Raw genomic sequence first — 16,419 nt, 5'->3', positions numbered from 1 at the left:
TGATGTTTAACAAAACACTTTATTTGTTCTACATCATTTTACACAATTTCAACATTCTTGAGAAAACCACCATCCTCTACACTGCAGCTCTGCACCAATGGCAACTTGAAACACCAAAATCAACCCAAAAAAAAGATCAACCCAAACCTGAAAAAGTACAAATATGAGAAATATTAGAAAACTATACACCATCAAATGTGCTTGTTTTGCAACCTTAACATATTCACTTTTCTCCAGTTGGGTTGATAAAACTGAATTTCAATGCTATGCAAGTTGATTTCATCAGAACAAAGATCAGCATGACAAAACTGGTGGTAGGTTAGAGCAAACTGAAACGAAACAGGCCAAGATAAAGAATACAAACCAGAGATGGTGGAGAACTTTTAACGAGTTTGGAAAATGGAATTTGCACATCAAGCGTTTACCATCACCAAAGGGCAATAGACAACAGCCCCTGAAGAGGGCAGGTGGGTTATGGCGGGACAGGGGTTACATTACAGCAGCAAACCCTTCTGCGGTGTGCTTTCAAACCAAGTCCAGCATTAGTATTTAACATCCTTGAGCAATCACATGTTTATTCATTGAATATATAAATTTCAGTCCAAGTTAATCTCAGCATTTCCTACTGATGTCATCTTAGAGCATGAATCAAAACCAATGGCCAAATGAAGGATTGAGATTTTAAACAGATAAACACTACAACCCTTGATAAGAAACTTCAAATTAGATGCAGCTCCCACACAATTCCTTGGAAAACAGGACAGTGATGGAGACAGAACAGACTGACCGTGCATGGTCACGTGACCATGCTTAAATAAGACGCAGCGTAGCGCTGGGTAAGCCCCGGGGTGCTAGAGCAGCAGGTTCCATGCCTGGGAGGGTGGGCTCTGAGCTGGCCATCCCCACGCCACACACACCTCATTCACAATAAATATGGATCTCCAGAGCTCCAGGTCTCCCACTGTCCGCAGCTCAGGAGCCAGCACAAGGCTTTCAGTTCAGGAGAGCCACCACGGGACACCAAGAGAAAGTCTCGCACCGCATTTGAGATCATGATGGACGTTTGTTTTGTTTACACAGCATTAGAGAAAGCTGCATTTGATTATAAGCATGGGCACGCACGCAGCCAGGGAGATCTCGCAATTCAAACTTGCCCATGCAAATTCACTCTTTCTAGTCCAGAACTACTCAGAAGAGGCACTGACGTCCCACAGGCTACAGTAGAACACCAGTGTGTATTCAACAAAGGAGAGCGCTCAACCGTCAGCGTTTACTATGTTGTCAAACACTCTTTTTCCACTGACGATTATAGAGGTAGTTTCACATTTCAAAAAGGGATATGGAGTAAATGTTTCATTTTTGGGACACCAGTGCCAATGTATAATAATAATAATAATAGCAATAATATTAATAATAATTTGAAAATTGGGAAAAAGAAAAGCAGTCTTTGCCTCTGCATCAAGTTATCGAGGCTCACGAAAGAAAAAAAACAGGAAGTCTATGTGAGACAGGACGGAGTCACAGCAGAACACTTTGTGTAAGCTCGTCCAAGAAGAGACTCCACCAGCCTCCTCATTCACCCACTCCGCCCGCTCGGGTGGGGGCGCGTGGTGGGGCTGCAGAGGTCTCTGGGGCTTGAAGATGGGTTAGCACTTCAGCTATGTCCTCACCCAGAGAGAGATGAGATGGGAGAAGCAGAGAGAGTGAGAGCGAGTCAAATGTCTGAGTGTCAGGGCTCCAGGAGAGATGAAGCGGAACCTGGAGCTTGGCTGGGGGGGCCCTGGACAGGGTTAAAGCTGGAAGCCCTCCATTGGCCCCTCTGGCTGCTGGAAGATGTACTGGCCCTGGTTCTGATCCACCTGCGGAGCGATGCTGGCGTCCTCCTCCTCCACACCGAAGTAGCGCTCGATCAGGTCAAAGGCCTTCTGGTAGATCTCCTGATTCTCGTGACTCTGGAGGAACTCAATCTTATCGAGTCCTGTGGCAGAAAATTAGGCACCTACTTACACACCTATAGGTTGACATGGTGAAATGTAGAGAGCTGCTGCTGAGCAAAAACCCTGCTGCCATCTAGTGGAGCAATGCAGCACTGCAACGCCAGTTAAACACAGCAAGAGTCTATCTGGAACTACTATTCAGTGTAAAACAGGTGTGTGGGTGTACCATAAGCTTCCTCAATGAGTGCACAGTAGGGGTTTACGCCGGTCCCGTTCTGTTTGGACTCCTGTTCTCCCAGTCTGAGAATGTTCTCCAGGCCATTCAGAGCCACCTGCACAATCTTGGAGTCCATCACCGTCAGCAGGTCACACATGGGCTTGATGGAGTTCAGAGACACCAGGTACCTGTTGTGCAACACAACACACTTTAATATCACCAATAATCCCAAACAAGGCACAGTCTATATAAAAATATATTTTATATTATAATATTACATCAAAACCTGCAAAAATAAAATCTGTTTATTAATTTTTGCATGACGAATCCAAATATGTACTGAGAACTTCTCCAACTTCTCACTCAGTTCACTGCTTCAGTACGCTCATGTGTCGATGTGTATAGGACGGAAACGCAGGACCAAGCAGAGTGTGGATCTGCGCCGTGCTGGCAGGGTACCACAGTCAGGGCCAAACGCTTTGAGAATGATACAAATATTAATTTTTACAAAGTCTACTGCTTCAGTTTTTATAATGGCAATTTGCATATACTCCAGAATGTTATAAAGAGTGATCAGCAATTAATTGCAAAGTCAATATTTGCCTAGAAAATGAACTTTATCCCCCAAAACACATTTCAACTTCATTGCAGCCCTGCCTTAAAAGGACCAGCCAACATAGTTTCAGTGATTGCTCCATTAACACAGGTGTGGGTGTTGATGAGGACAGGGCTGGAGATCAATCTGTCATGATTAAGTAAGAACGACACCACTGGACACTTTAAAAGGAGGCTGGTGCTTGGCATCATTGTTTCTCTTCTGTTAACCATGGTTATCTCTAAAGAAACACGTGCAGTCATCATTGCACTGCATAAAAATGGCCTAACAGGGAAGAGTATCGCAGCTAGAAAGATTGCACCTCAGTCAACAATCTATCGCATCATTAAGAACTTCAAGGAGAGAGGTTCTATTGTTGCTCAAAAAGCTCCAGGGCGCCCGAGAAAGACCAGCAAGCGCCAGGACCATCTTTTAAAAGTGTTTCAGCTGTGGGATCGGGCTACCAGCAGTGCAGAGCTTGCTCAGGAATGGCAGCAGGCAGGTGTGAGTGCATCTGCACGCACTGTGAGGTGGAGACTCTTGGAGCAAGGCCTGGTCTCAAGGAGGGCAGCAAAGAAGCCACTTCTCTCCAGAAAAAACATCAGGGACAGACTGATATTCTGCAAAAGGTACATGGAGTGGACTGCTGAGGACTGGGGTCAAGTCATTTTCTCTGATGAATCCCCTTTCCAATTGTTTGGGACATCTGGAAACAGCTTGTTCGGAGAAGACGAGGTGAGCGCTACCACCAGTCTTGTCTCATGCCAACTGTAAAGCATCCTGAAACCATTCATGTGTGGGGTTGCTTCTCAGCCAAGAGAATCGGCTCTCTCACAGTCTTGCCTAAAAACACAGCCATGAATAAAGAATGGTACCAGAATGTCCACATTCTGACAAAATGCAAGCATTGATTGTGCAAGAATGGACTGCTATCAGTCAGGATTTGGTCCAGAAGTTGATTGAGAGCATGCCACGGAGAATTGCAGAGGTCCTGAAGAAGGGTCAACACTGCAAATATTGACTTGCTGCATTAACTCATTCTAACTGTCAATAAAAGCTTTTGTTACTCATAATATGATTGCAATTATTTCTGTATGTGATAAAAACATCTGACAAACACATAAAAACCAGAGGGCAGCAGATCATGTGAAAATATAATATTTGTGTCATTTTCAAAACTTTTGGCCATGACTGTACTAGACCCTGACGTGGAATGTTTGGAAGCAACAAAGCAAAATGCTCTTATTAAAAGCATTAAACACTATGTCCCTCATTTTGTGAGGGGCAATTAGAGGGTAATGCTTTAGATCTCCTGAATACTGCAGGCCCCGCCTTCCACGCTCGAGTCCCGGCAGCAACGCTACCAATCACACACACACACACACACACACACACACACACACACAACACCATTCACACACCACCACCAGGCCAGAAACGAAGAGCTGGAGCTGTGAGGTCAGGTCACACGCTTCTGAACTACTGGGCGAAAGGATGAGGTGACCGTCATTTCAGCACTGCTGACGGAGGAACGAGGGAGGAACCTGATCTGCTCAGGAGCGCCCCCGCTGGTGGCGTTGGTGATGGCCCACGCCGCCTCCTTCCTGGTGCGAAACTCGGCCTTCTGCAGGATCTCAATCAGCACGGGGAAGATGTTGGCATCAATCACCGTCTGGAAACAGTAAATCAAAGCCGTTCCATATTAGAATCAATCCAAAACCACCATTCGTAATGAACCACGAGCTTCTGTCCTGTCCTAGTGGTAGACTCATCACAAGGTTGAAATTGAAACAAATATTATTACGAAAATTCATGTTCACATTTGCCATTGTTTAAAAAGTATCTGCTTATAAAGACACACACACTGCGGGTCATTAGTTCATTAACCACTTGGACAGGTCCAGTACTGGATTCTGAGAGGTGTGAAACTGTGATGGTGACCCTGCTACCTGGATCTGCGCCCTGTTCCCTGCTGTGATGTTGGAGACGGTCCAACAGGCCTCTTTCTTGATGGACTCCTTAGGGCTACTCAACAGATGAAGCAGGCAGGGTAAAGCTGAACAGTTCAGGATCACCTACAGCACACACAAACATGCAGATGTGTACAAGAACAGATGACGATTAATGAAGAATTTACCTGTTTATTTTTTATTGCAATGGCTCTTAATGCATTGACACTAGCTAGTACTTAAGGAGGCAACACATGAGATGCAGGCATATCTGGCTGGTAGCAAGGGTGAGCACACGAGAGTGGGAGAGGTTCCACTCTACCTGAGTCTGAATGTCATCGCCCGTCACAATGTTGCCCACGGCCCTGAGAGCCGGAGAAACCACCTTATAATCACTGTGCCTAAGAAGGAGGAGTAGAGGAAACTCACACCACAGTTTTGGACAACCACGAGACAGTGTAGGAACAGAAGGTGGATGTGTGACTCACATGAGCAGCTCCACCAGTCTGCGACATACTCCAGAGTCGATGACGGCCTGGATTTTGTCATTGGGGCCGTCGGACAGGTAGGAGAGAGCCCAACAAGCATCAGCCAAGACATCAGGGTCTCCGCTGAACAGCAGTCTGGACAGCACGCTCAGACACGGAGACACCTGCACCATGACACCACCCACAAGAACATGGACACACACGTCTCTTTAAGAGGCACTGAGACGCAGAGGACCGAGACAGGTGAGTATACAGGAGCACACACTCCACAGCAGACCGGCCGACACGTCTCCTTTCACCCACCTTGGCAAAGTCTGGGGGAGGATTTTTGCCTCTGCACAGGTTGGACAACGCCCACACAGCATTTCGCGTTGTAGTGAGGCGGTTGGATTTTGCAAGTAACCTAGAAGACAGAGATGGACACACGCACACTTTGAGAACCAGCAGTACAAGCGCCAACCAGACCACAAGACCAGAATTCTCTCCGTTTTTTCTGCCGCAGATGCTAAACTAAACCTAGTGCTAATTTTCATATAAATGGTTTCTATTCTCTCTCACTAAGTGCACATTGCTATGTGAGCGTCATATGGACACATTCATGAATACACAGCCAGGGAGGGGCGGGGGCACCAGGGTGCTGGGGGGGGGTCATGGAGATGGGGAGGTGCGTGTCTGGGTGCACTCACTGCTGCAGGGAAGGGAGGATGCTGCAGTTCAGGACAAAGTCTCTGCATTCCGCATTGTCCCCTGCAATGTTGCCCAGTGCCCAGACAGCCTGCACAAACACACACAGACTGGATTAATGCCACTACATCAGTGCTGTTACACTACATGATGCTACACTGTAAGAGATGATGCTAAAGGAGACATACTACCTAGGACTATGTGCAAGTTAGTCAATATTAGATATTGTGAAACTAGACGTTTAGTTAACTACTGCTAAACTAGTCACCACTAAACTAGCTATGATTAGCCTAGTTGCTAATTGTATTGTATTGTATTTCAAACTTTATTCATTTCTTAAAAGACAAATGATTCTATGTACATAAAAGAAAACACAAATAAAATGAAATGAAAGGTGGCAGAAAGAAGAGAAAATCTTATAATGTCTGCCCCTTTTTCCTCAAATATAAACTCAAACACAATAATCTTCAGTCAACAAAAACAAAACAAAAAGCATCAGATCATTCTAGAATGACAAATCTTATGTATACAGTTCATATTATTTCATATTTTTTTAAAAGTCGAGCCTTTATCAATATCTTAAACATGTACAGTGATTTGGCCCTTTTAACATCATCTTTCAGATCATTCCATAATCTTACTCCTTGGATTGCGGTGCACCGTTCTTTCAAACATGTTCTACATTTAGGTTTTATAAACATCTCTATTCCCTTAAGATTATAACAGGACTCTCTCTTCACAAAATTTATCTGAATGTTTGAAGGTAGTATGTTTTGGTGAGCTTTGTACATAACTAACAATATATTATAATCAACCAACTCATAAAATTTCAATAATTTCAATTTGCAAAATAATATATTAGATGGATAATGGTAATTTTTTCGAGTGATAACTCTTACAGCTTTTTTTTGCAAAACAAAAACAGGATGTGTAATAGTCTTGCATGCTTTACCCCATACGTCAACACAGTAAACCAAGTGTGGGACAATTAATGTGTTGTATAACATATACAAAACTTTATCATTAAACAAGTCCCTTACTCTATAAAGCAATGCAATAGATTTAGCTAGTTTTATTCTTAGGTGATTTATATGAGGTTTCCATGTCAATTTCTCATCTATAGTAACACCCAAAAACTTTACTTCACTGACTCTGTTTATCTCCACACCCCCAACTCTAAACGGAATATTAACTGTTCTTTGTCTTTTTGTAAATATCATATAATTAGTTTTATCCAAGTTTAATGATAATTTGTTTAATTTAAACCAGTTTTGTATTTTCACAAATTCTGTTTGCATTTTCTCTAACATACGTTCAATGTCTTTACCCAAACAAAAAAATTTTGTATCATCAGCAAATAATATGCATTTAAAGAGCCCAGACACATTGACCAAGTCATTCACATATAGGATAATCAATTTTGGTCCAAGTACTGATCCCTGAGGAACTCCACATGTTATTCCACTGAGTTCAGATCTTACATCATGTATTTGTACAAACTGTTTTCTATTTTCCAAATAACTAGTTATCCATTGTAATGCTGGTCCTCTAATCCCATATTTATTTAGTTTTTCAAGTAGAATGCTATGGTCAATTGTGTCGAATGCTTTCTTTAAATCAACATAGATACTAGCGCAGTATTTTTTTTGATCAACAGCATTTGTTATTTGTTCTGTCAGTTCGATGAGGGCCATTGAAGTTGAGTTATTGGCTCTAAATCCATACTGACTATTACTTAAAATGGTATATTTATTGATAAATTGATCCAATCTGGTCACAAACAATTTCTCCAAGATTTTTGAAAACTGTGGTAATAAGGATATTGGCCTATAATTACTGAATACACATTTCTCACCATTTTTGTAAATTGGAATTACCTTAGCAATTTTCATATTGTTTGGGAATATTCCTGTTGAAAATGATAACTTGCATATGTATGTAAATGGCTTAATAACATATCTCATTATTTTCTTAACAAACATCTAATAGGCTAATAGCCTAGCCACAGCTACACTTAACCAAGCTATTGCTAGATCCTGTTAAGCCGTAGGACGTGTGGCTGCTACGGCTGCTGCTAAACGGTCCCAGCTAGGCAGGTCACCTGCTCCTGCACGTCTTCGTACTCCGAGTTGAGCAGCTCGATGAAAATGGGGACAGCGCCGGTCTCGATCACCACCTTGGTGTGCAGGAATGTGCCCGACGCGATGTTGGTCAACGCCCAGGCAGCTTCAAACTGGCGGTAGATCGGTGCAAGCATTAAAAACTCGAGCTTGAACTGACCACCTGCTTTAAAACTGATTGCACAGACACTATTAGACGTTTGATTCATGCTAGCAGGACCCTACTGTCTGCTCTCAGCTCATTCAACCACTCGCTTCACTCTTGTTCTTAACTCTCCCCTTCTCAGACAGACTTCACAAACATTTCCTCCATAAGGTTTACCTGGAGGGTGCAGTTGTCGCCTCTCTTCAGGAACTCTACAAACCTGCTGACAACCCCTGGGGTGAGAATGACCTCATCGATAGGAGGGTTGGGCTCTGTAAAACAAGTGCAAGGTCTCCTAAACCGTTTCAGCACATAATGGATGTTCATTATAACATACTTCCAGAAAAAAATTAGCCTGAACCTTTGGAAAGTAATTTCCTGAACTTTTGGGTTGCTATTAGCTGCTGGTCTGGGTCTTCAGAGAAGATCATTTGTATCATGTCTTGAGTTATAACTCCTTCCTGCAAACATAAACACAAGTGTTAAAACTGACATGTAGCTCTTCCTATAGTTCAACAGGTCGAATTACAAGAAGAGGACAGAGAATGCAAGGACAAAAGCATAACTCACAATACTTACCGCAGATACCGGGACAGTGGAACTGACATCAGGGTCCTGAATGGGACATTCGAACATGGCCTCTTCGCTTGACGGGACACAAACATTCCTCCTCTTGAACAGCTGGGATTGTGCATCAAGACTCATCATTACAGTGAACACTGACATGTCATCACCATATTCTGTGCTCATCACCATATTCTGTGCTCAATTGGCTGCCGCTTCTCGCCGGTGTGTGTGTGATTGATTGTCTGTGACTTGTACCTGTGTTAAATTGTAAAGCGCCTTGGGAATCTGGAAAGGCGCTATATAAATCGAACATTCATTCATTCATTCATAACCGTTGCTAAAAACGAAAGCTAGCAGTGACCAGGCTACATGAAACGTGGATGTGTTTGTTAACAGGCTCACACAAGCTTTCGACATTAGTCAGCATTTCTGAATGATGTATAGCGAGAGATGTGCGTGGTCTACCTGCTCCTCTCTCTTTTGCTTGCGGAGCTGGATTCCCTCCTCCTCCCTACGTCTGCGCATCTCCTGCGGGTTTAGAGCCTTGTTCTTGTAGCTCTTCATTCGATAGTTGTCTTTGCCTGGGCTCGCCATTGTGGCTTCTGTTGTCAGAGAGAAAACTAATCAGATTTGCACACAAGCACAAACACCATTTGAGCATACTTCCTTCTTCACACAGACCTCAACTAAACATGCCTCGCCACTTCAAATAAAGGAACAAAACATATCTGCAGATTTTGTCCAACAGACAAAAGACTATGGTGTGTGTGTGTGTAACATACTGTCAAGACTTCCCTGATGGCATCAGCCATCTCACCAACCCACTTTTATTTAAATCCAAACCACAACAGCATGATATTTCAAAGAACACCGAGTCATGCCAAAGTCATGTCACTTGGCCACTGCCAAGGTCTGTCATGGTGGCACAACATCAAACGTACATGAAACAAACACGTTCCTCTTAGTGTACAGATTTTTTTTCAAATAAATTAAACAAGCACAGTTTCCAACTGAAGGTTATCAGGACAACATCTCTCATTCACTGTTGTTTACACGTAGGCATCACAAAACGTGAAGCCACAGGTACGTAGACAGAAAGACACCAAGGGTTTAATAATGCAGCCTCGGACAGGTCGAACCTGATCAGTACCGCACGGGACACATTCAACATAGTAGGGCTCCTCCTCTGGAGAACGGCTCCACCGCTGGGGGGGGGTCAGTCCCCTAACCAGCACCTGGGGGAGGGGGGGGTCAGCCCCCTAACCAGCACCTGGGGGAGGGGGGTCAGGCCCTTAACCAGCACCTGGGGGAGGGGGGGTCAGCCCCCTAACCAGCACCTGGGGGAGGGGGGGGGTCAGGCCTCTAACCAGCACCTGGGGGAGGGGAGGGGGGGGGGGGGGGGGTCAGGCCTCTAACCAGCACCTGGGGGAGGGGAGGGGGGGGGGGGGGGTCAGGCCTCTAACCAGCACCTGGGGGAGGGGGGTCAGGCCCTTAACCAGCACCTGGGGGAGGGGGGGTCAGCCCCCTAACCAGCACCTGGGGGAGGGGGGGGGGGGGTCAGGCCTCTAACCAGCACCTGGGGGAGGGGGGGAGGGGGGGGGGGGGGGTCAGGCCACACAGCCACACAGCTGACCAGCCTGCCACCGTTAGGCCGATACGAGGCAGCATTACAGCCTCCCGTGGCGCACGCGTACACCGGTACCCGACCTGGTCCGGTCCGGTCAGTGTATTAATAGAGCGGGTGAGATGACGTTAGCACGCAGCTAGCAGCGCGGCTAGTGGGCGGGGCCACCGCCGTCCCGCCACACGTCTACGCGCGAGCGTCCAAATATTAACGCGCGTCTGACGACGGCGCGCGGCGACGCTCCTCGTTTCGGTCAAACCGGTAACCGCGACGTCTGGCGGCTCGCGAGGCGGCGGCAGCGCTACCGAGACGGCTAATGCTAATGCTAATGCTAACCGCCTAGGCGCTCGCGCTACTTCACGAGCCGCTCGCACTACGTCACAGACGGATCGATACGGTCGGGCTCGCGCACGACTCCACTCCAAACCGCGGGGTGCGCGAGCCGAGGACACTCCCCGCCACGGAACGACGGACAGTAAACGGTGTGACGGCGGAATGATTCTCACCCGTTCACCTTTAGCGAACAGCGACGGTGGCGGTTTAATCCAACAACCTTCCCGACGCGCCCAGCTGAGGCCAATATGGCGGCGGTACGTGATGACGTCGAGCGTCACTTCCTGTCCCGAGCCGGAAGTCATGAGTGGAGAACGAGAACGACTAGCTAGTTAGCATCAGTTATTTGTTAAGAAAACGGGTCTAAACTCCTGACATCTTGGGTACGGGGTTACCGGAGTCCACCTGAATCCGTTTAGCCCCTCCTGTTTTAATTGGAATGACTACCAATTAAAACAGCAGAAGCGAATGGTTAGGTTTGCTAGCATTATCTAACTAGCCGTCGTAGCTCGTTTCGCTTTCGGCTGTAACTGGTCACTGTTTCCCCAGTACCGACCAGCCCTGCCGACCAGCCCTAACCCGATTAGTTTGTCAACTACGTGTTTTGTCTTTTCATCTTGGACGTTTGAGACTCAACTACCGGCTGCCGGCTTTTTGATTGTTTACCTATGAAGGTCTTCTGACATGCCTGTCTGTGAAATCTGTAGTGAAGAGCTTGTGTCTGAATCAGACATGAGAACTCACCTTCTCCTGAACCACCTGGAAAATGAAATGAACTGTCCATTCTGCTCACTGTCGGGCGTCTCTTACGACGACCTATATTTTCACGTGTGCACAGCACATAAAGAGATGGACCTTCAGCACTCTGCTGACCACAGTACTATAAGGAATTTGTGTGGAAGCTCGGAGGTAACGGAGACAAATCCGAGACTCAGAACAGACAGTGCTAAAGAGACATCGGAGGGTTCACCGTCTGTTTGTATAGATATGGTAACTCCAGCTTCCACAGAGGCTTCTGGTCGGCACACACTTTGTCTGATGAGCAGGACGCCTGCACCTAATGCCAGGACGGCACTTTCTCGAGGAGCCACATCCAGGGTGGAGGCTTCACCCCCTGCAGCGGCCGCTTCAAACCAAATAAAAAAGCCACTCGGAAATGATCCAGCACCCGATGGCCTTGCTCAACCTTCTCGTGAGGAAACGGCAGAACATCACACATCAAAACAGAAACGTCAGTCTTCTACGAGAGTGGCTCTTCAGGCAGCTGATCATTAATGAACAGTCACATTGTGGCTTTCGTCAGGGCATCTTTGATTCTGTGTACCCGTTCTGTGTGATGTGTTTCAGGGGGTCGGTTCACGTGTCCCATGTGCGCTCTTGTCTGTGCTGACTGCTTCATTCTTCAGGAACACGTGGAACTGCATCTCCAGGATCAGGCTGAGTCTGAAGGTCCATAACTCTTACACACACATCCTGTTATCACCACACACACACAGTGGAGTGTCAGTACAACATTACCATCAGTACCATTCTGCTGCTGCGGTATACCTTCATGCATACTACTAATTAACGTCAGTTTTATTGTCATTCCTTCTTACCTTCTTATGTTCAATAAGGAAGAAAATAGAATTTTTTGAGGACACAGTGTTACATTTAACATTAGATGACAGCTGGCAGCCTTGCAATCAGTAGACAGCAGTACAACTTTGTGCTATAGGCTATGCAAATGTACAAATGGTCTAAATGGTACCGATCACCATACAATAGATTTAAAGAAAAAACACACAACAAGAAACACACAACACTGACAGTTTGCAGTGGGTCTGAAGATGGTGTTGCTGATGAGGTCACCTGACCGTGATGTCATCATGCTTTATTGTGTGATTGTTGTGATGTTGCGATGCACTCCTAGCAGAGGACTTAGCTCTCAGAGTTGTTCGCCTGAATGAAGTTCACTGCCTATATTCTGGAATTCAATGGTGTTGAGTGTTGACCACTGAGTGGAAGTCTAATACTTCTTAGTTTTAATAGATGTGTCCTTGCTGTCCAAGTGAACAAGGGCCAGGAAGTGGCTCTGTGGAGTAATGACCTTAGCTTGTAGACATTTTGTAGCATACAGTGTTGGGTGGGATCACTCATTGTTGAAGTGCATTGTAATGTGAACAGCCTATGTGTAATCGGCAGCTGTGCGGCTGTATGAATGTCCACTGTGTGCGGTGACGTGTGCGGACAGCAGCTCTCTGCAGGATCATGTGGAGGTGCACCTGCAGTATGGCCCAGCTGCTCCTGAAGGTTTCTGCCCAAACCCACTCCACACCAAGCAGCATAGTGCCCATGTCAGCACTTGGGGGGTAACAATGTACTCTGCTCAAGATTTGATAAGATTCAAGTTTCTAAAAATTCAATATCATTCGCCAAAAATGAAGATTCTTTCAAGCATGCCCTTCACAGAAGGTCAGGCATAGTCTCTGTTGAAACAATGCAACCGCATTAGCTAACATAAGGATCAGAACACCCTATCACCCATCACTGCAGTACATCATATTGCAGTGAATCATGTCCAGATACATTGTTACGCCCCTGTCTAATGCACATCATAGCACATATCTCCCGTTGGACCTCACAACATTTATAGACCACAATAATCGAACACTGAGTCTAAACGGATCAATGGTGTTTTTAGGGGTCTCATGCAGTGACCTGAGGTTGGCCATGCAGCTACAAGAGGAAGAGGAGCAAAGGAGGAAGGAGACGGAGTCCAGACAGGAAGCTGAGCATTTCAAGCGGCTACAGGTCAGAGCAGCATAAGGGAACATAATTCTACATGATAAAGTGTTAGAAATGTTAAATTCTGCTCCATGATCCAGAGATGGAGCCCAATGACGAAAGGCTGTACTTTCCATAAGCATCAATACACTGTTTTCCAAGGACCTCATGACATCTGTGTTAATTCATCATCTACAGCATAGCTCCTCCTTTTGTTGAGGCTGACCTCTGCATGACCCGTTATATTGCAGAGACAGTTTGGACTGGATAATGGTGGTGGCTACCGTAGGCAAGTGGAGAAGAGCATGGAGAGAGCGGTGTCCAGAGGACACATGACTCCATCTGATTTCCACAGAAAAAGGGTGGAGATGATGGAATCTCTGGCGTCAGGAGTGGATGATGGGCGTACACGAACCACAGGTCAGTCGGAGCGCAGGAGAGCACCACGGCTGGCTGAACTGTGGTGGGACTGATGAGTAATTGAATGCCATGAGGTCAGGTGTACAAACTGCATTTACATAACAGAATGTGTTCTGCTTTGTTTCATATATGTCTGATTAATGTAGGCTTTCTCACCACTGATATTAGTTTCATATAGTGGGTGATTTGGTAGGTGGGTAGGCTTATTATTGTTAATAAACGTCTTCGCTCACAATCTGAGGCTGTGGTTGCCTCTACGGATAAACATTTTTTCACGAGAAGATTAGTACGATTTACTCTAATACAGGGATTAGGGTTAGGACCTTTTGAGTATCAGGCTCGTTTGTGTTTGTTTCCTCTCCATGCTGAAATGTGGGTGCTCATGAGATGTCCTGTGTGTGTGCGTCAGGGCTGCTGGCAGCTGTGTACCAGTTCTACCAGCGCGAGGCTCGTGACTGCGCCCGCGTGTGGCTGTGTGCCGACACTGACCACTATTCCACTTCAGACGGAGACAGAGGCTGGGGCTGCGGCTACAGAAACTTCCAGATGCTGTTGTCTTCCCTGCAAAGGATGGAGCAGTACACCGCCTTAAACACCCTGCCAGGTTACACCGCCCTAAACACCCTGTTACTTTGCTCGGTTCAGACTCAAACACACTGATTGCTCATTTATGTTCATACAGAAGTTGACAGAATACTGGGTAAAAACGTTATATATGCTGCAGTTGCAGATGAGGCGCTGGAGTCCTCCAGTCTTCCTTTGCAGTCTTCACTTTCAAATTCAACCTCTTCCCCATCTCCTGTTATTTTTATAATTTTTACTCCTGTATAAAGTCCTGGTTTTAACTAAGACTCATGAGCTAGTACCGTCACTCCTGCACGTTGCATGACTCTCCCCTGGCTCCTCACTGTACTCCTCCCTCCCCACCAGACTCCACTCCCAGCATCCCCCGGGTGCAGGCTCTGATTGAGGCAGCCTGGGCTGAGGGCATGGACCCCCAGGGTGCCTCTCACTTCAGTGGGCGTCTGCAGGGCACTCGTGCCTGGATCGGCGCCACAGAGATGTACGCAGTCCTCACCACCCACCGAGTCAGGTGTGTTTCACTCACAGTCCCGTCATACACAGACACTAAGACCTCCTGGAGGGACGGTGTGAGGGTCCATGTGTGTGTGAGCTGTTTCATCGCAGAGTCATAAAGGTTGTTAAAGTTCTCTCTCTTCTCCTCAGAGCCCGCATCGTTGACTTCCACCAGCCCACCGGCCCGAGCGGCACACACTCTAAACTATTTGAGTGGGTGAAAAACTACTTTTCCCTTCCCTCCAGTAAGGGCAGCAGACTACCTCCCAGAGTAGTGAAGACCATTCTTCCACCCATCTACCTCCAACACCAAGGTACAGCAGGACAGGAGATGTTAGGAAATGCTTCTAGCAAACTTGGAGTTTGATGTTTTAAATGATGGTGCGTAATTGTAATCGTTATAATTGGTCAGCGTATAGATGCTATATGCAATGCATGTGACAGATGTTTAGAACAAAGAAAAACAACAACAAACTGAATTCAAAAGCAGTCTGCAGCAGTAAACTGTTGTGGTGGTTCTCTGCGCTCACAGGCCACAGTCGCTCCATCGTAGGAGTGGAGGAGAGGAGGAACGGAAGCGTGTGTCTGCTGCTGTTGGACCCCGGCTCCTCCCCCGCAGACGTGAGGAAACTGCTGACCCACAGTGCTGCGTCTGCCTCCATCACCCGCATGCGCAGGTTCCCTGGGCACCTCAAGCACAGGCAGTACCAAGTGGTGGTGGCTGAAGGGGTGCTCACCCCCGAGGAGAAACGGGTAATACACACCATCTAATGGTTCAGTCCACGCAAGGCTTTGGCTATTTGCATCATAATGCATTTAGATTTGTTTTGGTCAGTACTCTGGTGTTTGGGGTTTTGTTATGTAAGGTGGAAAGGTCGATGGTGAACTTGTCTCTTTGTTTTGTTTTTCAGAACCGTGTCCTTAACTCAAGAACATTACATGCTGAGAGAATTCCCTGATGTCCCTGTTCAGGACTGGAGAGCTAATGGTTTTAACAGCTGGAGTATTCATCACTGCACTGAAACATGCTGTGTGTGTGTGTGTGTGTGTGTGTGTGTGTGTGTGTGTGTGTGTGTGTGTGTGTGTGTGTGTGTGTGTGTGTGTGTGTGTGTGTTTTAACAAAATAAAACATTTGAAGTATTTGTATTGTATTTCTAAAACTACTGCAGCTGTGTAACAATTGGATAAATTGGAAACTAAAGCCATGTTTTCCAGCCAAATGATCTTGTGATGCGTGTAATCACAGACCCTTCCTGTACTGGTTCCCTTCTTCCTCTTCAGTGTTGGGATCAGCGCCATCAGCCCTGGAGCGTGCTGTAATCGTTTCTCATTCTGAGGGAAACAAGCTAACACATTCAATATGTTTCAGGTTTTTTAATACGAAATTGCTTCATGCATTGCTGCACTGCTGTTTTCTCAGACTATTTAAAGCTGAGATGAAGACCAGTGTGAGCGTACAGCACATTTTACTGGGCTGGTTAAGTGCTATAGACCCTG

At 46.2% G+C, this 16,419-nt stretch overlaps 2 protein-coding genes across 5 annotated transcripts; one reads left to right on the top strand and one right to left on the bottom strand.

Annotated features, from left to right (window-relative positions):
* Nucleotides 1–11,533, bottom strand: kpna5 (karyopherin alpha 5 (importin alpha 6)). Of its 4 annotated transcripts, none has more exons than XM_076982136.1 (14): nt 11,404–11,533; nt 9,168–9,304; nt 8,706–8,816; nt 8,497–8,596; nt 8,313–8,407; nt 7,972–8,103; nt 5,873–5,961; nt 5,490–5,589; nt 5,187–5,350; nt 5,021–5,099; nt 4,699–4,824; nt 4,294–4,421; nt 2,164–2,342; nt 1–1,978 (listed from the first exon to the last, which is right to left on the bottom strand). In XM_076982136.1, exons 1-14 carry the CDS (start codon nt 11,441–11,443, stop codon nt 1,791–1,793), a joined length of 1,668 nt encoding a protein of 555 aa, XP_076838251.1. In that variant the 5' UTR covers nt 11,444–11,533; the 3' UTR covers nt 1–1,790. The 4 variants fall into 4 exon arrangements, with proteins under 4 accessions (XP_076838251.1, XP_076838248.1, XP_076838249.1 ...); XM_076982133.1 differs by lacking the exon at nt 11,404–11,533 and adding an exon at nt 10,841–10,971; XM_076982134.1 differs by lacking the exon at nt 11,404–11,533 and adding an exon at nt 10,841–10,971 and having other exon boundaries at nt 8,715–8,816.
* On the top strand, nt 11,213–16,062 carry zufsp (zinc finger containing ubiquitin peptidase 1). The gene is made up of 10 exons (XM_076982132.1): nt 11,213–11,890; nt 12,007–12,108; nt 12,844–12,951; nt 13,343–13,452; nt 13,677–13,845; nt 14,255–14,449; nt 14,776–14,938; nt 15,073–15,236; nt 15,455–15,675; nt 15,834–16,062. Exons 1-10 carry the CDS (start codon nt 11,344–11,346, stop codon nt 15,879–15,881), a joined length of 1,827 nt encoding a protein of 608 aa, XP_076838247.1. The 5' UTR covers nt 11,213–11,343; the 3' UTR covers nt 15,882–16,062.
* Nucleotides 16,063–16,419: the final 357 nt, after the last annotated feature.

Source organism: Brachyhypopomus gauderio, chromosome 19, assembly GCF_052324685.1.
Source record: "Brachyhypopomus gauderio isolate BG-103 chromosome 19, BGAUD_0.2, whole genome shotgun sequence".
NCBI lineage: Eukaryota > Metazoa > Chordata > Actinopteri > Gymnotiformes > Hypopomidae > Brachyhypopomus > Brachyhypopomus gauderio.
This window is presented reverse-complemented; position numbering and strand designations above follow the sequence as displayed.